At 39.3% G+C, this 19141-nt stretch overlaps 2 protein-coding genes and 1 long non-coding RNA gene across 11 annotated transcripts in view; 2 read left to right on the top strand and 1 right to left on the bottom strand.

Annotated features, from left to right (window-relative positions):
* The first annotated feature begins 1161 nt into the window (after window positions 1–1161).
* LOC138061628 (uncharacterized) lies at window positions 1162–6260 on the top strand. The gene is made up of 3 exons (XR_011135522.1): window positions 1162–1280; window positions 3754–3810; window positions 6128–6260. It is a non-coding gene; the product is annotated as an uncharacterized lncRNA (long non-coding RNA).
* RIPPLY3 (ripply transcriptional repressor 3) lies at window positions 2787–9285 on the bottom strand. Of its 7 annotated transcripts, XR_011135509.1 has the most exons (5): window positions 9029–9116; window positions 8462–8531; window positions 7867–7936; window positions 4895–4958; window positions 4310–4429 (listed from the first exon to the last, which is right to left on the bottom strand). XR_011135509.1 is itself a non-coding variant. In XM_068913770.1 (4 exons), exons 1-4 carry the CDS (start codon window positions 9139–9141, stop codon window positions 3866–3868), a joined length of 414 nt encoding a protein of 137 aa, XP_068769871.1. In that variant the 5' UTR covers window positions 9142–9285; the 3' UTR covers window positions 2787–3865. The 7 variants fall into 7 exon arrangements, 6 of the variants coding, with proteins under 6 accessions (XP_068769871.1, XP_009665860.1, XP_068769892.1 ...); XM_068913770.1 differs by lacking the exons at window positions 4310–4429; window positions 8462–8531 and adding an exon at window positions 2787–4028 and having other exon boundaries at window positions 4895–4962; window positions 9029–9285; XM_009667565.2 differs by lacking the exons at window positions 4310–4429; window positions 8462–8531 and adding an exon at window positions 2787–3653 and having other exon boundaries at window positions 4895–4962; window positions 9029–9285.
* Window positions 9286–16330: 7045 nt separating this feature from the next.
* HLCS (holocarboxylase synthetase) overlaps window positions 16331–19141 on the top strand; it is a 138509-nt gene continuing 135698 nt past the window's right edge. Inside the window, exon 1 of one of the 3 annotated variants that reach the window (XM_068913666.1) lies at window positions 16331–16606. In XM_068913666.1, the coding sequence (XP_068769767.1) occupies window positions 16376–16606 (231 nt within the window). In that variant the 5' untranslated portion in view covers window positions 16331–16375. Of the gene's footprint in view, window positions 16607–16836; window positions 17161–19141 lie in introns of those variants that run through there. The other 2 variants (XM_068913676.1, XM_068913686.1) reach the window with 2 other exon arrangements.

Below are 19141 nucleotides of genomic sequence, written 5' to 3'. Positions count from 1 at the left end.
ATATATGATCAACTTCAATCTCAGCCTGTTGCTAAAAGGAGCTGATAGATTAATCCAATTTGGAAATCATGGTCACATGGAGTGTAATTTCTCTCTTAAATGTTTCAGTGAATATGATGGATTTTGTCTCTAGAGCTCATAAGACTGCCGTTGTGAAGACTGCCTTTGTTTAGATGTGGCAGTTTAATTCTTTCTTCCCTGCAACTGTTGTTATTCTCTCATTATAAATGTAGATTTGAAAAAAAAAAAAAAGTATGTTAATTATTTTTCATTTAATCCAACCTAATTAGTGAATAATGTATAGAAAGGACACTTAAAATCATGCAATAGGTGTGCTTCTATTGGTTGTATTTATCCTTTAAGAGCTTGTCCTTGCAACTGAGTTTGGAAGTAGAATTCAGTACCATTTTATGAACACATTTTGACTTTTAACGGGAAAAAATACAGTAGAAGCATAAACACTGTTGACATTGTGTAGTTACCTCTCCAGCATTCTGCCAGTACCGGTGGAACATTAACTTGTCTTTCAGTGTCATAATTTTAGACAAAATGAAATAGAAATAGAAATGCTAAAGTAGCATTTGCTGGAAACATTACATTGTTGAACAATAACGGAAGTTCTGTGGAACTATCTTCACTTCCTGAACTAACAATTAATTTAATCTGGTCTTGTCTTTGAAGTAGTAAGCTCATGACTAACTCATTAATTGAGGATGCTTTGTTGTCTTTTTCCTGCAAATGATGGCTGATTCTAAGATTACTCAAGACTTCTCAAGGTCAAACCACAGATAAAGTAACAAACCAGAACTGAAAACTGAAAGTTAACTGACAGTTAAATAACAGCTATGCTATAATTACTTCACTTGTAGCCTTTTTTTTTAATTATTAGTGATCTGGTCACAATGCATGTTTTATTTTAAGTGTGCTTATTTGCACATGGTAACTTCTGGTCATCCAAGGTGCTTAGAATGACATAGTCCCATCTGTTGATACTAATCCCTCCAGCTCAAAACAGCTTCTTAATACGGGAGGATCAGTCTGGACTGCAACTGAGGCTGGCCTCCATTTATTTCTTGTGGACCTACGGAGACCTATTCCTCATTGCTATCCTGCAACAACAGTAGCATCAGTTCTTGCTGGACATATGTGTCCACAAGCATCCACTTGGTCTCATCTGATATTTTTCTAAAGGATAAACATAACATACTGCTGGGCTTCTGCAGAGCAGGCAAAGAAGCTATAAAGGAGGAAGTAACAGATCACAGAGTCTTGACAGAAAGGTAAGGATCAGCAAGGAGGAACCTGCAGAGTTTCTGTTACTTAATGATTCTTTACATGGTGACATCATCTGTGTGAAACAAATGGCTCAAGTGTGGCGAGTTTGCTGGGGAGCGCTGTGCTGTGTGGAGATTGTCAGATAACTACCAAGTTCTAGAGCCGTTTTCACAGAGGAGGCAGCTGGTTCCCTCCAGACTTCCCTCCAGGTTCCAGGGAGCCTCAGCGGAGACCTGAGCAATTCAGCAATAACCAGATTGATCTAGTGGTTTCTGTCACATCACAGGGGAAAATTACAGCACAGGTACACAAAGAGATATCTTAAAAGATGAGAAGAAGCCCTGCTGGGGCCTGGAAGGTGGGGGCAAAACACTAAATATTGGCAGTGAACTCAACTGTGCATTTAGGGAGACTAGAGCTTCTTACAAGGAAGAAGCTGAGGCTTAATGTACAATAATTTGACCAGCGTATGAAATATGTCATTATCACTGACTTGTTAAGTGATCTTGGATGCTCTTCTATTTAAATGTGCTACAGATGGAGTATTATGAAGCTAGGGTATACATATTTTTTTAAGACATCAGGTGAGAGAAGTGAGAGACCTGTTACACGTCTGCGTGTTAGTTCCCTATATTGGGAACGGAAGAGGAGGAGATGATGAGTGAGTGAAATGCTGAATTGTGATGTGTCACGCCAGGGCTTACAGATTCAACTATTTCTTTTAATTCTATATGTTATAGGATGTTGTCTCATTGTGTAAATTTAATTATTAGATCCATTTCTGAGTTTGTAAATGGAGTTTCAAAAAAATCCTCCATTCTAATATGTTGGTTCATTTGAAATCCTAATTTGCCAGATTTACAATTTATAACACTATTACTTTGTCTAGCTGCATTGTACTAAGAGGAAGATCTGACACACATGTTAAGTGGCTCTTCAAACCGCCTCACCTTATCTGTACTACCAAAAGTTGCGTAGATAAGGTCAAGAATCTTGGATTCTGACTTTGCCTTGTCTCCAGAGAAAGAATGTCAGTTTTGGTTAGAAATAAGATAATTGAAGCATAATAATTCTGAAACATAGTGTGGCCAAAACAAAAAGCTAATCCTTGAGCTAATTAAAAAATGCTGCCATAGCAACATAAATCCTGTCAAACTTTCTGAGCAAATTGTATAATTTATGCAAACAGAAGTCTACTTTAAGCAGAACAGATTTTACCAATGCTCTGAATGAAATAAATTACATTGGAAAAAAGCAGGTTTGGGCTAGCGGACCAACTATGTTGGAATAAGTGTGTCTAAAGTGTACGTAACAGTAAAGTTGCTTATGATAATTAGTAACTTAAGTCACCCTGAACATCAATTTAAAAGGAATTTCAAGGTAATAAGATACACATCCACACAACACCAGCTAGGAATCAACGGTACATCAGTTATACTAAAATCATAGATTCAAGCACACGAAACTGTAGAAATAAGATTTGAATATTGTGGTTAGGACAAAAACAAAGGTAGAATTCAGTGCTTGTTTTAATGTGTCATTAAATTGTAGCTTTTAATCAAGATTTACATTTTTTTCTGATTGACAAAAAGGCACTTTTCTGATTAGAGGAGGAAAATCTGGTAGTAAGGGAATGACAGGACCCCAGATAACATCACAGGACTATCATTTCGAACTTGTGTTGACAGGAGGTTATACTGGAATCTCTGCTGAAATGGATCTGGTTAATCTGGCATATAGCATTCATATCAGAATAAGTGTGCTTCATAGAGCTAATAAGCAATAGTCTTTGCATTTTAAATAATTCCTTAATTTTTAAAAAATTTGTGTTTCAAAACCTTCAGGTTATTTTTGTGGTTGTACATTATAGCATGTACATGTGCATAATCAATCATAATCAATCATTTTCATTTGAACAGGACTGCAATGTAAAAGAGTGCTCTTAATGTTCTTAATCCAAGCGTTACTTAAACCAACTCAATTTAAAATACTGTAATCATTTGTTAAGCTTCGGGGTTTAAAAGGTTCTCCAAAAGGCAAAAGGATTTCCTCTTTGTTTCCAGTCGCACTGACTCATTCTTCTTGGCAAGACGGATATAAACAGTTTTCATACACACTTTGATGTGTTTCTTCATGCAGTTAGATGTTTGTCCATACATATGTTACAGTTCTTTTTTTGTCTCTTGCTTTTTTTATGATGTGTTTGTCCAAGGCTGACTGCTGTTTGTTATCAGGCTGAACTGATCTCTTCTTCTTCCTCCTCAGAGTCGATGTCATCGTTGTAGAAGTGAATTGTAGCTTGCACTGGAAAACTAGCCAGAACCTTCTCTCCCATGTTACTAAGAAACTTTTGGGATTTGGACTTGGGCAAATAAAGTCTGATAAGAAAACATGTTTTAAAAGAAAAAGTAAAACTAGGTGAATCTTTCCCAACCAACCTAGCTCGAATATTACAATCTGTTTTCTCCTTCTTTGTAGAGAGAAAAATCCTGGAGTTCCTTGATGTCTCTTACAATAAAATTTGCTAGCTAAAAGGTACTGTTGATTTTCAGTTACCTCAGTTGCTTGGGGCATATCACGTTGGATTTATCTAAGGTTTCTCCCTGATAATGTGTTGCCAGGGCAATGACGTGGTTGAATGTTTTTTAGCACTGTGCAGAATGCATGTGGCCGTTCCAATTGTGGGAAGCTTGAGGAACGTCCTGGAATTCTGGAATCCCTCCTGACACCGAACTGAGACTGTGGCGGGTTGCCTGTTGCATGGAGGTTGGCATTAGTGATTTTTGCGTCTCCAGGTAGAGGAGGAGGTGTAGGCTGAGAGCGGCTTATTTCAAAATTTGTATTGTTTTGCCCTGAAATTTTAAACCAGCTGTCTCAGTTTACATTTCAGGTTTTCACCTGCTTTCCCACAAAAGCAAAACTTACGAGGTCATGCTATCTGTATACATACTTATGTGTTTTTGTGTGCATATGTCTTCCTCTTGTTTCCACTGTGGCCAGTCTTCAGTTAAATTTGACAGAGGGACAAAGGTCACACAAAGTTTAAGCTTCCACAACTTACGTAAAAGCAGGTGCTTGTAAAGAGGAGGGATATTCCATTAGATTTCTTCCTTTAACAGAAAGTCTGCATCAGGAGTTCATACATCGTTAAGCCCTAAAGAATCCAACGGGGGGTGAAAATCCTTATAAATCCCCCAACCATAGGAAAAGTTTAACTACAGTTCAGTCTTTATTCAAGGGCAAATTTAAGCAACCTCAAGGCACAGATCTGTAGCAAGTCATATTCCATTAGCAGCTACTCATATTCATTATTTGGGTATTGTAGGCTTGGTATCACATTAATAAATGTAAGTATAAATTAGATAAGGCAAGATAACACCGAGTTTTTTTTAAGATGACTTTTTGCACATTTTCAGTATTAGCAAATTGCTTCAGCTTCTGTTTAGCGTGGGCATCTTTCTTTCTGGAAGGATAAAAATCTATGGAGTTTGGTGAGCATTTAAACGGCATCACTGAAAAGATATACTCCAGAGACAAATTTACACTTTTCCATAGAAGGAATATGACTTTGGGGGGAAACTTTCACTTTTCCTGTATCAAATGATAAGATTTATCTCACCTCACTGGATGTTGAAAGCCCAGGGCTCCTTTTGATTTAAAATTTCTTAGTTGACCATCCTGTTCTGACTGCAGAGAGACATATTTATTATTTAAAATATAATGTAAATGAAGATTTCACTATTTTCTTGTACAGATAACACTAAAATTCTATAGTAGTATTACTTTGTTTGGTGTGCTGCACACAAAATCAAGAGACAGCTGTCATCATGTATCTCTATGCAATAGCTCAGAACAACAAGATTTCTTTTTCCCTATTATTATAAACTTGACTTTACATAAAATAAGGAGATTTAATTTTGCTGTACTAAAATTTTTGTTGAATCTGGAAACTATCCACTCTCCTACAAACAGACAAAGATGACTGTTGCCACTGTCAGAACAGTTTGTCTAGGCTGAAGGTTGTTTACAGTGTTTTTTTCTGAGGAAGTAGGCTTCAGCATGGATGTTCTGGTGGGCAACAAAAAGCCCTTGGGCTACAGACTGAGCAAGAGGTCTTAAAGAATTGTCTCTCTATTTTTAATGTTGTTGCTTTTCTCCCATACCTAGCAAGATGGACTCCTCATCTTGCACACTGTAGATGTGATTATAACGTGTATGTTAAATAATAAACACTATATGTTATTTTCCTCCATTCACATTTGTAATAAAATTGAAACAGTCTTCTTTATGTTCTTGATCTGTATTTTATAGGATCTTCCCTTTGGAATACGTATTATTTTTTTAAAACGATAATATGAATCAATTAAATACATATTATTCATATATGCCATACAGCATATATTTTTCTTTTCAGACTATAATACAGCATTTCTGAAGAAATTCTGATAGAGCCACCTAATTGCAAATCTGATGAAGTTGTTTCTGTGTGACAGAAAATGTTCAGAGTTAATCTGAGTTATACTGTAGCTGTGGTAATAACAACTTCAATATAAATTATTTTTCATGGCCTTTTCCTTCTCGTATAAATAATGGCACGTTTGCGAGTAGGAAAAACATTCCTTTTTTATAAGGAAAAATATGTCATTAGGTAAATATAGACTATATTAGAACACACATTCTTGAGAATATAGGTACAATTGTTTGTTTAAATTTGTTACCGCTGCTTTTACTGTTAGTGCTTTTTTCCTGCATCTTTCACTCTCTCATGGTAGATTTTTATATGCAGATTACTAAACCTTATTTTAATTACACAGATAGAGAATATTGTTTTTTTGTTTGTCTCCCTTTTCAGTGCTTAGAATGTCTACTGATCTGCAAAGCACTGGCATTTGCACACATATCTTGCCAAAAATAAAAGTATTTGACGTGCAACTAGCAAAAACATTGCGCCCACCCCATCTTTGAAGCCTCTCTCCTGGAAACTTTGGTAGCTCTGCTGAAGAAGACGCATCCTGCCTTCTGCAGCTGTGGAATGTTGCTACATACTAGTAAGTTTATGCACCACACAAAGTATCCAAGCATCTTTCCTCAAATATTATGCCCCTATTAAAAAGGACAAGAAGAGGGTTCCCCTCCTTTAACCCTCGTTAGGTCCCAAGCTACAGAGGTATGTAGGAGGCTGGATGGGTGTGGATGGGCCGTAAAGCATGCATGAGAAGGGTCTGGGAAGCTTCTGGCAGGAAGGAAAAATGTTAAAATTGAAATTAGCTTTTTCAGTTATCCTTAGTTTGAAACAATACCAGGCTCTTAGCAGGAAAGTGTAAAACTTCATACATGGTTTGTTTTTCCCACGCAAATGGGCAGAAGCCCGAGAGGGCATTAAAACTTTTGAGCTGGTTAAATAAAGTTTTCTACAAAAATGCAATTTCAGTATAAAATCACAACTTCCTGATATCAGAAACCTTATTTCATTGAAATTGTTTCTGTAAGCATAAAATTCTTCCCATGAGACTGAGATTTTAGCAAGTCTACAGGTGTCTCTGGCAAAACTTTTAGACACTACCGGGAAGGAAGGTCTTCTTCCACAAGCTTTCCCCAGGTTGCCTGCCTGTAGTGCAGCACTCCCACTGATCTGTACAGCTACAACCTCCTTTTTCAGGAGGCTAAAAGTACAAGGTAAGTGGTGTTTCCCATGTTAGAACATAGTAGAAATTTGAGTCTTTACAGACTTGTACTAAGTAGAGCTGTCTTAGCCTGCTGAGCCTTTGGTTAAAAAACTGAAGACATAGCTATATGGATCTGAGGCTGCAAAAACTTTTGCAGGTGCTTAAAATTGAGCATGTGAATAGTACCATTTAAATATATTTGTTAAAGTTTAAAAGGTTGCGACCTACACTGACTGTGCTTAAATCTCTTTAATTGTTTCCTTTGAGCCTCACAAGCCTTCCTACATGAGTAAGTAAAACCTCCTGACTACTCATACACCTCGTGTATGTACTCTTGAGTAAGTACATGAGTAAGTGAGAAAAAGTAATCATCACTGGGCCTTTCAAAAGCACTATGAAGTAATATCCATTTTTATATTGAATTTTCTGTTGATTTCATGGCTGTTGTAGCTATAGCAATATCCCTTCCAAAATCAATCAATACAATTGTAATAAAAAAGTATGTTTTTAAAAATTCCATCTTAAAGTCATTTTCATGCAAAATCCCCTCCCACAATACATAATATCACAGATGGACCAGGCCTGAAAATTTCAAACTGTGGATATTCTTACTATTTTTGTAATTACGCAAATAAAAACTGATGTTAAAATGAGGGTATACTGCAGAGTTGTCTTAGTCAGCAGTGCTTTCTGCAGCTCTTTAACAACTGATAATAATGCTATATCTGGTAAAAAAAAAAAAAATTAGAGGTACTCTTTTAAACATTATCATATATAGAACAAAATGTAATTTGAAACATTTTTTAACACAGGTTTTGTGTGAAACAAACAGAAAAGAAAACCAATCCTCACTTCTGTGTTCAAATAGTTAGAATTTCTGCACCTGTTTTCTATTAGGATTATTTTATCCAGAATTTATTCTCACCGTTCTCTGATTCTCTGTCATTTCATCAGCTCTTGCTGTGAGAATCCAGGGCCTCCATAAAGCAGAGCTGCTGAAAGATTGAGATAGAACAACACTCCCATAGTTAATTCTCTGCAGTAATTTCCATACAGTGTACTTCCTTTTTTAGATTCTTTTGGCATTTCTTGAACTAACAGGATTGTTTTCTTTTCAACACATTTTGATTTGGTAAATCTGATTTCTATGGCAAAATTAGTCTATCCTCTGTTTAGACAAAGTAGACAATCCCTTGCACGTTTTTCACTATGGTAATATTTCCCTTTCGGATTTCACAATTCAAGCGACTGCAACTGCAAATAATTAATATTGAAATCTTTTTTGCTTATGCAGCACTTCTAAAAATAAAAAGTAATCCTCCCTGTCTGACAGTATTTTTAACTGAAGAAGATTACATATGGTCATTGCGTGACTGATTATTTATTGATTAAGCAACTCTAGTGTTAAATTAACATGGGTAATCTGACCTAATCAGTTTAAGAGAGCATATATAGTGGTGGATGCTTCATCTGCCTTTTGTTAAGGCAATTTTGCAGGGGGGGGTTACAATTGTACTTGCCATTTTTAATAGTAGTTTTCTTCTCTGCTGCTGGGTAGAAGATCCACACAGTAGGGGAAACAAAATAATGCTTTCAGATGGACAAGGTAAAGGAATTAAAAAAGACAGTTATTGCAATCTTACTTGTAACTGCAGCTGAGCACAAATTAAGTTCTGAAATATTTGACTGAAAAGGATAAAATATTGCCAAAACAAAATATCAGTTCAAAGTGAAATGTTTTCAGAAATTATTTTGCCTTTATTTTCTGAAGTAGAAATTTTTTAGTGTCCATTCAATGTCATAATCATTACATTCAAAATGTACTTACAGTCTGAGCTTCTTAGTAGTCTTTCAAGGGACTATATACTTACTGCACAAATTGATTTATTGCTCAGGTCATGATTCATCAGGCAATATTATTATTTTAAAAGGGATATTCACTGATGTCTATAGAGAGATACATTCCCTCTCCTGGGACTGCATCCCTCTTTTTAAGGGAGTCCTATTGTTTCCAGGTCATAGTATTTCTGCTGGAGTTTTGAAAGGATGGCCAGTGAAAAAAGTTCTCTCCCTGTAATCTGCCTTACCTCTGTAGCTGCTCTCTTGGATGGAGCGAATGCAGCTGTGTGTCTCTGGAGCAGTGACAGATGTTGTCCACTGTAGCCTGGAGCAAGGGTGTAGCTGCAGCTGCACCCTCCATAGTATTTGATGGTCTAAAGTCTACTGTTCCTGTGGCAGGCTGGGTGTTTGCCCTGGCCTTTCAGCTCCTCCTTTATCTCGACTCCCAAAGAATACTTACCTAAAACAAACAAGGCCTCAGGTAAAAGGAGAGAAATGTCCTCAGTGAGTTTTCTTTTGACTCCTCCAAGTATTTCAAAGATTCAAAAGTTCTCACGTGGTCAGGCTGTCCTGGGGAGAGTAATTCTAGAGAAACAGGCTTTTTTGTTAAGTGTCATTAGCAAATCACATTGAAAACAATCCATGTCTTTTATCTTTCTGTTGCTGTTTTACAAAATCTGCCTTTGTTCTATATGAAATATATGATGCAAATACTCTCTTTGTGTGTCTTGGGAAAACCCTCAACCTCCTATCTGATCACTGAAAAGGAAAGTATATGATTCTGAACAGCTATCTTAAAAAAGCATCATGCAGACTCGCTGAGAACATTTAAAATGTAGACTAAAATGTTAAAATTACAAGAGAGTCTTCCATTTTCTAACTTTTAAAGAGAAAAAGATACCAAAATTCAATGAACATAAGCCGATTTAAAGACAGACCCAGGGACTTCCTCAAGGCTATAGGGTTGTTCCTTTAATTTGATTCCTAGTTGATGGATGGGGAACAAAACTCATGCCAAGGAAGATTACTTTGTGTAGCAAAGCGTGGTGGTTATGAATGCCACTGCTTTGAGGAGTCTTTTGTTTCACAATAGGCAACACATGCTTTAAGCCTACGAAGACTAAGTAGAAACGGACTTCTTCCAGGCTTTCTTCCTACTTCTTCCATTTGTACCATGCATTACTCGTAACCTATTACATTGTACAAGAGCAATTTATTATCTAGCTGGTGACATTATCTGATTTTCATTGTTGTGGTTCACTGCTAGAGTTCACTTATTTCCCTTATTCCTTGATCACTACAGAGATGTGATAGGTTTGTAAGAACTTAATGTTGAATTCTTTTCCCACTGATGTTGTTTACTCATTGACATCCAAGGGAACAGATTGAGCTCCCAAATATAATTGGTGTCTCCTGGGAACTTTCTTCCCAGAGAAAGCAAAATAATTCTATTTAGTGAACCAGGAATGGCCATTGATTATTTGGTGTGAATTGGGTCCTTTCTAGCTGACTGAGCTGAAGAAACCATCAAAACAGGCAGTTTGAGAGGATATTAAGATACTGAAAACTCTCTGTGAGCCATGTTCCTCCTCTGCAAGCTTTTGTGGCACTTTTTAAAGTTATGATACAGCTGGAGGTAGCACATATCCAGTTAACCAGAAGGGGCAGGACTCGCAGACAAAGACTACTGGATATATTCTTCTGAGAGAAAACATTTTCCCTTAAAGTACATCTTTGAGAAGTGAAGTTACTAAAACTAGGAAAGGAAAAGATCTTCTATATTAGAAGACATTGAATAGCTTTTCACAGGTGTGATTTTTTGTGCCTTCTACTGAATTTGCTTAAAATTAAATGTTTTTCTTCCAACTGCTGAGTGGGAGTTTAGCTCAGATTTGAAAGTAAAACTGGTTTTCTTACATTAATGCAAGTTGTACAGTTGTGTTAGCTACCTAGCACTTTTAAGACTGCTAAAAATTACAGCATTACAGAAGTTCTCCTGTATTTGAAGTAACCTTCAGTCAAATACTCTGGAATTAGATTTGTTGAGGTCCAATTTTTACATTATTTTTTCCTGTTCCTTAAAACATCTATTCTTGCTTTGACAAATAGCCATGGTTTAAATTTAAAGACCAAAGCCACTAAGTGCTGTTCTGGGAAGGGCTGAGAATATAGAATAGAGGACTCGCAGTCTAAATCTGCTCCCTCTCCCCTCCCTCCCCTATTCAAATACTGTGTAATATTTTTAAGTACATAAATACTGTATCTCAGAGGAGGCAATATGTGCATACTCTCTATAAATTACAATGAAGAAGAAAGAATTAGAATTATTGGAATAAAGAAGAAGGTGAATAATGTTCAAACAAGCTATGTATTAAATAGGCAGCATGAATCCTAAGAAAAAATGGCTAACTTCTGAAGTAACCTAAACTGTAATTAAATATCTCGCTGAATTATGGCATGAAATACACATAAATACATTAGCTGAGTTTCATTTAGGTCTAATTTAACTTAATAGTTGAAAGGGAAGTGTAACACAACTGATGTCTATGGTCCTGATCTTGCAATCAGATCCATATGTGAGGATAACTGATTTACAACCCTAGATAGAATCTGCTAACATGGATATTAGTGGAGGAATGGAGGCCTAAACTACTAGCACATGGCTGTCAGGAAGATGAGAGCTATCTCATCTTTATCTTTCAATAAAGCCCTGCAGAACCATATTTATTAAAAATTATTGGAAATATACATTTCTTAATAAAGCTAGAATATAATTGAATGCAGCTGCACATAACATTGTAGAAAAAAACGTAGTTAATATAATATTGTACTGAATAAGTGAAGCACACATCTTTAACTGGTGTTTTTGTGGAAACTTCTCAGAATCTGATTGTGTTACAAATGCTTGTCTATTTTCTCCAGAAGCAGGGAGTATTTCTCATACTTGACACACTTTCTCATACTACCTGAGAATAACTTTGACAGCAAGACTTGATTCTGACTTTACAGAAATTAAGGACTGTGTATTGAGAGAGAGAGAGAGAGAGAGAGAGAAATGGGCCAGAAGATAATTATTTTGTGTTATTTGGTTTTATATCTTTGTGAGAAACCTGTTTTTACTCAGCTTTCCCATGAAAGAGCACTTGTGAATTTGCAAGAATAGAGGAGAATGTGGTATGTAAACTGGTGCAATGAAGGAGACAAGATAGATCTAAAGGGTTTATAGTTTTAAATATCTCGTATTGAACAACATGACATAGGCATTAATGGCATGCAAAGTCCCTCAAAGAGAAATTGTTGGATAAGCTTTTAGGGGATAGAGAGAGGGAGGAAGAGGAAAAAAAAGTCATTCACAAAGCTCAGCAAAGCCAGTTTCATACTATTCCTTCAAAGCCAGAAAGAGAGACTCCTCTACACTGAGGTCACCCAGTGGAGTTGGCTCCCTGTTGCAAGCTGCCTCCTTCAGGAGCCTTCCTATATTGACTCTTTAAAGAGCCTGGGCAGATTTAACCTGTCTACACTGAAGCTGGCCTTTGTAAAAAAAAAAAAAAAAAAAAAAAAAAAAAAAAAAAAGTCTCTGTTTTGGGGAGGCAGGTTCAGCCAGCTTGCAGGCAGAAATTCAAAAGCCCTATTCATTTTCTTCAGGGTTTACCATATTCTCCTTAAACAAACTCATGCCTGGGTTCTTCACCTTGCAGCATGTTTCTGTAATCTTTTCTCTGTGATAAAAAGCCCAGTATTCTGGGAAGTCTGAGAGCTAGGATTACTCGCTGTCTCTTTCCAAGGCTTCCTCCCACCCTTTTTTGAGGAAAAATTGTTTGACATAGTTATTTTAGAATATCTGTTTTAGGAATTTTCCAAGTGCAGACAAGGCCTTGACTTCACAGTAATAAAAAATAACGTTTTTCAATATAAAACAATTAACTTTTTAATCAGAGCTTGTCATGATTGAGGCTAAGGTATATTCTGACAGAAACTAGGATCTCTGCAGCAACTTTGTTGACTTCCAGTTGTTCTAATGGAGAATGTGCCAACATTTTACTCTTTGTAGAGACTCTCCTTAAAAATGGTGACTGTTTTTGCCTGTAGATTGTCCTGCTTAGATTCTCTTGTATGTATGACAAAGTTTTGATTCAATTTTCTCACCTATTCATAAACTTTTCCAGGATAAGGAAACCTTAAAAAATAAGCATGAAAATATAGTTGACTGCATTCAGTGTCACCGCAGGATTAAACAAAGTATGTTCCTCATTGTCCAAAAGTTATATAAACAGCAGCGTTCTGAAAGGTCATCAATGCATGGACTGTTGAACTGTTACAGAGAAAGTGAATTCCAAAGCTCAGAGCTTTCTTTGGAGATGTTTTACTTCGTTTGTTTTTTGTTCTTTTGATGTGCCTGTGCAAGTATTTGACTTCCTGTATAAGATAAAGTCACACAAAGAAGCAGTTAGGACCAGAAGAGACATTTTTCCTCTGCATAGAATATGTACAGGATATAGTAGCAGCACAAGACTGAGTATTTCTTAAGCTTCAGATGCAGGGAGATAATGGTTTAAGCACTTTGCCCTTCCTACTACAACGGTCAACTGTTTCAGCCATGTGTTGTGCAAATCAAATTTATGTCAGAGATTGCTATCATTTTGGATAGGCTTCTACTGTGGGCGCACATTTAAAGAAATAACAACAGGTGTCTGTCATAGCAGTGGTCTTTTGGTTTTTTTTTCATATTTATGCCCGTTCCAAAATGTGCAGGAGCAATTGGTTTCGAGCTTACCTGCAATGCCTAGTGTGTTGTTGCTGGAGATCCATTTAGGAAGTTGACGTAGTTATTTTAGAATACCTATTTTAGTAAATTTCCAAGTGTATAGAAGGCCTTGGCTTCACAAGAATAGAAAAGAATGTGCCTTCATGTCCTATTCTGGAAATGATTGCTACAGCTGTTAATGTTAGTGTCTGTTTCTGTCTTCTAACCTTTCTGCTTTTTTCCCCTCTTTCTCTTCCTCTCTCTTCATTTACTCACTAAATCTCTGCTAGGATCAGACTGATATATGTATTCTTAGTAGAGAGCTGAATGCTGCGGCTACACAGAGTATAGATACTTGCGACTGCAGCCTTATTTATATTGATGGTCTAATCCAATAGTAACTTTCATGCAGAGAGCTACCAGAGAAGTAGAGGATGCCTTGTAAAAGTTGTCTGCTGTTTCTTCTGTAGCAGCAGGTTGTGTCTGTATTATACAGTGATACATGATATTTGCACGTGTTGCGGTTTTATTCCCCGTCATATTCTTCTTCAATCCTGGTTCAGCGCCCAGCCCCTGAGAAGAGTGATTTTATGTTTTTCATTCTGTGAACTCAACTGCGTCAAATGGACGCAGTTTCCGCACTCAACTGAAATCAAATATATCAGTTTGTGCCTGTTTTGCCCTCTGGTGGCTATCCTAAAATAGGCATGGGATCTGAAGACTGCTGTTCTGATTACTGTGTTTGTAACAGAGAAGATATACTGCTTCTCTAAGATACATTAAACTCTGAGTTAAGGGATAGCAGCGTGGTGTCATTTTTGAGGATGATGAGAATTGACCCTGTTGCCACATGGAAACAAGCAGTAAGTACTTTAGCTCTTATTGTTTTGTCTACTGGACACACTTCTCTATGACCAACAGTAGTAAGGCCACATGTAGTTGATGGCATAGCAAACTGATTTATACAGCAAAAACGTGAGTTCAGTTCTCTGTGTTACAACTACATACCTTGTAGATACTAACGTGTGTGAGGTACTGAGCTGAACGGCAGACCCCATAATCTGTCACCACAACACTAAACCATTAAATTGTCACATTCATCCAAAAATTTTGTCTACCAGAACAGTGTTAACATTTGAAAGCAGAAGTTCAATGATTCTTTGAGACTAATTATGAAAGAGGAATAATGCTGGAGATGTGTTGATGTCAACAGAAAGTATCATTTTTCGATTCAGGCTGTTACTCCGGTAATGCCATTAATCTAGTCATATTTCTTGACAGTCTTGATATCATTTATTGGTTTGGAAAGGGGAAGAGGCACACGAGGGAGGCGAGAGGGAATTGCAAGGTATCTGGTATGCTCATGGAAAAGAATCAGCATTACCTCTCTACAAGCAAAATAGAGAAAAGGGAGGGGAAAATTTTGAGAGGAAAAAAAGAAAACAAGGCATAACTCCCCATCTGAGAAGAGGCAAAGGGAGGGAAAGTACTTTAGTGATTTGTATAATCCTGGGCTGGGGTTGTGGAGATAGGTGTTCAACTCCGGTCTTCATCAGAGATTTTCTTTATAGCTTTCAGCAGACCATCTCAATGTCTACTTCAGCACTTTGTCACCAAAAAAAAAAGGATAATATCCAGCGTAGAGCCCTATAAATACAAAATCAGTAACTGAATTCTGAAGTTCTCAAATAAGGGAGACAAGGGTTGTAATAAGAGGTATCTGAAATTCATTATTCCCATTCCTTTGGAAATCTTCTTTCTCTAGTTGGCATTCTACTTTGGGACCAAAAGCAGAAGAACAAGCACACCTCTGTGGACTCAAAACTGATAAGCTTTGAAATAATGGTTGCTATAACAATTGCAAAATGATTTATGCCTGGACTTCCTGCTATTAGCCTTAGAATCTGGGCATTGGGTACTCCTAGCTGCATGCAAAAAAGCTTTCTAGGAAGCTCAAGTGAGAATTGTCAGCCTTTAAACCACTGGCTCCTAGAGACAGTGTGTCCGAGTCTGCTAGGCTCTGCTTGGCAAAGTGGCTGGCAGGCAACTGGGCAGGTTAATGAAAACAAACCCTGATTTTCCTCAGAAGATATCTGATACTGATATGAAAAAAGTGATCCTGCTGAGTTAACGCTTTTCCCAAGAAAACTTGTTTCATTTGTAAGTTTCTCAGCCAGTTGCTAGGTACGGATGCTTGAATTTTGTTTCTGGAACTGGTGCCATAGGGCTTAGGGAAGGAGGATATATACTATTTCTTGTAGCAACTCAAACAGGAGTCTTGTAGCCCTGAGTACTGCACGAGATGACAGTCCCCCAAACCGGCCCTTTTAATGATTTTTTTTTTTCTTTACAGGTTGTTCAAAGCGTAGTTCTTCATTTTCTACAGCATCCAAAAACTGCTTTAGGTCAATCTATAATTTCCACGCTAAACCTCCGTGCGCACTAGGCGCGTTTCCGACCCGCGACGGGCGAGACGCGCGAAGAGAGGCCAGCACCCCTCTTTTCCGACACCGCCTCTCCCTCAAGTCCCCACCCCACCCGCACCGACCGTTGGACCGCCGCCTGCGGCGCCGTTGGCGGCCGGGGGGAGGGGGGGAATGGGGGAGGGTTTAAAGCGGGCGGGGGGGGGGGAAGCGCGCGAGGCCACGAGCCAATCAGAGCTGCGGCCGCCTCGCCCAACCGGCGACCCCCTTTCTCTTTGGCGCAGGCGGGCGGGAAGGGAGGTGGCCCATGGTGTGGGCGGGGCCGGGGGCGGTCGGGGGCCCTCCCCCGGTTGGTTCCGCTCGCCGGCCGCGGGGGCGGGGGCGGGCCGGCCGGTTGGCCGGCCGGCGGGGGCGGGGGCGCGCGCGCCATGCTGATCACGCTGTGCTACCTCTACCTATGGGCGCGCTGGGGGCCTCGCTCGGCCGCCCTCATCCGCCGCACCGTGCGCCGCCTCCACCGTTCCCGCTGCTCCTTCACTTTCTGCTGCTGCGCCGGCTCGACGTCGCCCCCGGCTCGGCAGCCGCGCAGGCAGGTGCCGCCCGAGGAACGGGTCTGCCTCCGGATAGGGAACAAAGTCTTTTTCACCGACGAGGCGCAGGTACCGCCCGAGCCCTGGAGCCGCGGCTTGGGCCGGTGTAGCCGTGACAACGGCGAGCCGCCGGGGCGGGCGGGGGTGCGCCGTGCCGTGCCGTGCCGTGCCGTGCCGTGCCGTGCCGTGCCGTGCCGTGCCGTGCCGTGCCGTGCCGTGCCGTGCCGTGCCGTGCCGTGCCGTGCCGTGCGCGCCTGCCGCCGCCGGGTGGGGGAGGGGCGGGCGCGGCCGAGGCCCGAGGGGGAGCGGGGCAGCGGGCGCGCTCCGTGCCCGGGCGGCACCTTGGCGGCGGGGAGGTGGTTCCTTTTCGGTACGTAACGGCTCACTGGGCAGTGGTGAGCCAAAAAGTACCTTGTGTAGCTTCCCGGAGGGGCTCCCTTGTGGAAAAAGGGGCTCCGTGTTGACAGCTTAAAGGGCAATATGCATGGGATGAGGAGGGGAGTTTAAGGCGTGAAGGCAGGAGAAGTGACGGGCCAGCGAGCTTGAGGCGCGGCCTTGCCCCGTCCCGCTTATTTTCTCCCAATTCCACTGTTTTCTGTCGTGATTACAACGCTATGGTTAAGGTAAGTATGTGTCTTAGAAGCAGGTGGAAGGTCTCCTTTTGTAAAGGGGCAAGGAGGAGGCGTGATAAGAGTAGGCTCAGAGATGAAGAGGAAGCCTGTGGTGGCAGGGAGGACAGGAAGGTAATGATTTGGCAGCGTGGGGTGTGTTTGGTCAGGCTGTACAGGCCTCTGTCGCAGCCGCAGTGGTCAAGGAGAAGATGTAGGTAAGACTAAGGTAGTTGCCCTGGTGTAAGAAATGTTAGTATAGCTGTAGTTACCTATCAGAACTAGTATAGTTTTTTGGCTTGGAGGTAATGGGGCTGAGCAGTGCTCTTACTATGTGCATATAAAGTCCAGCTTTGTAAGTACAACTATGGCTATAGGAGTCCTTAGCTAGGAGAACTTCTTAGTGTTTCTCTACTGGTAGCATACCTTTAGCACATATAAAACTTTAGCTTAAAAATGTAGGCCGTATTTATGCATTCAAGTTTTGGTTTTGGAGATTTAAAACTTAGTTGAATCTGTAGTGGAGTCTGAATTCAGTTTTTAGATATGGAGAAATGCATGCTTCTTTCAGTACAAAATATTGCTTTAACTGAGGTAAACATGACAGTAAAACAAGATCTAAAAACCACTGTCTTACAAGTAGATGGTGAGAGAGCAGGGTGGGGTGCAGCTGTGATGGACCTTGGCGGTGAAAAATGCTGTACTTGAAACTTTCTTTAACTTCACATCTTACAAAATAAAAGTGAAAGTAAACTTGCTTCTGACTGTTCAGATTTAGAAATGGGGCTCTTTTGTCTCTTGCTCCACCCCTGCAAATCACCACAAATATTCAGAACTGAGATGTAAATTAATGTTGGATTTATCTGCTCACCAAATACAAAAAGCAGAGTGGGGAGAAGAATTATCTTGAACTCTCCTTTTTGCTAATGTTTAAATGTATACGTATGCCTGCAAGAATTATTTCAGTTGTTAGCCATTTTACTTCAGTGAGCATGAGAAACGTATTTATGGAGCATAGTGTTGACTAAGGTGCAACTTCAAAAAAAAAAAAAAAGCTTTTCATCAGTTCTTTGGATAAAGAGGGCATTTTCAGTGCGATAAAATCAGATCACAAATACTGATGGAACTGACTTATAAAGCAGTCTTTTTTGCTATCTAATGAGTGGATTATTGCATACTCCAAGAAGATAGAGATTCCCAGATTCTACCACTAACAAAAAAGTTAATACTTTATCAGAATATGGATTAACTATAGTCAGCTCTAAAAAAGTGTATGTATATATCTCTATCCATGTGTTCGGAGGAGTTCTCTGTAAATTGTTCTGGACTGTTGTTTTGTAAATCATATTGTGACTAATCCATGCTGTTCTTTGCTCCACTTCTGCTTGTTTTTGAAAATTTATCTGCTCTTCTTTCCTTGCCCACTAAGCATTTTTTTTCTTTTTTTTTCTGCTGTCTCTAATGTTGTACAGGCAGGCAGACTTTATAAACTTGTCAGTTTAGTGATGTTTATGGGAATTGGGTAACCCTCTAGGGAACCGTATTGTGGCTTAAAGTTTGGCCTAAAGTCATGTCAAATGACATGGCATGACGATCAAGCCTGTCATTCCAATGCTTTTATCTCCTAAAAATATGTATTTAATGTTACTCATTCTATTTGACTCGCATAAGTTCCTGTGAAAGATGACTACCAATTAAGGTGTAAAATTCTCAGAACAGGGATTGCATTTGTATGCATGTATCTTTATATGTTTGTATTGCATCTCTCTCTATTCCCTAACCTGGCACCAGGATCTCAGTAAATTTCAGTCCTCGTAGTGAACAGCAGCTATCTTACCTGATCAAATTGTACTCTTTATTTTCTTGCAAGTTCATCTGTTTATCCAAACGTTTTCCAGAGACAGCTATTTAACATACGTATGCTCAGGTGTTTTTTTTTTTTTACTTTGATACTCAGTAGCATGACAATATGAGGGCTCTGTCCTAACTGCATTGA

Source organism: Struthio camelus, chromosome 1, assembly GCF_040807025.1.
Source record: "Struthio camelus isolate bStrCam1 chromosome 1, bStrCam1.hap1, whole genome shotgun sequence".
NCBI lineage: Eukaryota > Metazoa > Chordata > Aves > Struthioniformes > Struthionidae > Struthio > Struthio camelus.
This window is presented reverse-complemented; position numbering and strand designations above follow the sequence as displayed.

Bases quoted from the DNA above. Each gene is read 5' to 3' on its own strand.
- RIPPLY3 (XM_068913770.1), bottom strand. From the start codon at position 9,141: ATGGAGGGTGCAGCTGCAGCTACACCCTTGCTCCAGGCTACAGTGGAC. The intron at 4,963-7,866 runs GTGAGAATAAAT...GTCTCTCTGCAG, and splicing joins TGACAGAGAATCAGAGAACG to TCAGAACAGGATGGTCAACT. The intron at 4,029-4,894 runs GTGAGATAAATC...TCCATGCAACAG, and splicing joins GGCTTTCAACATCCAGTGAG to GCAACCCGCCACAGTCTCAG.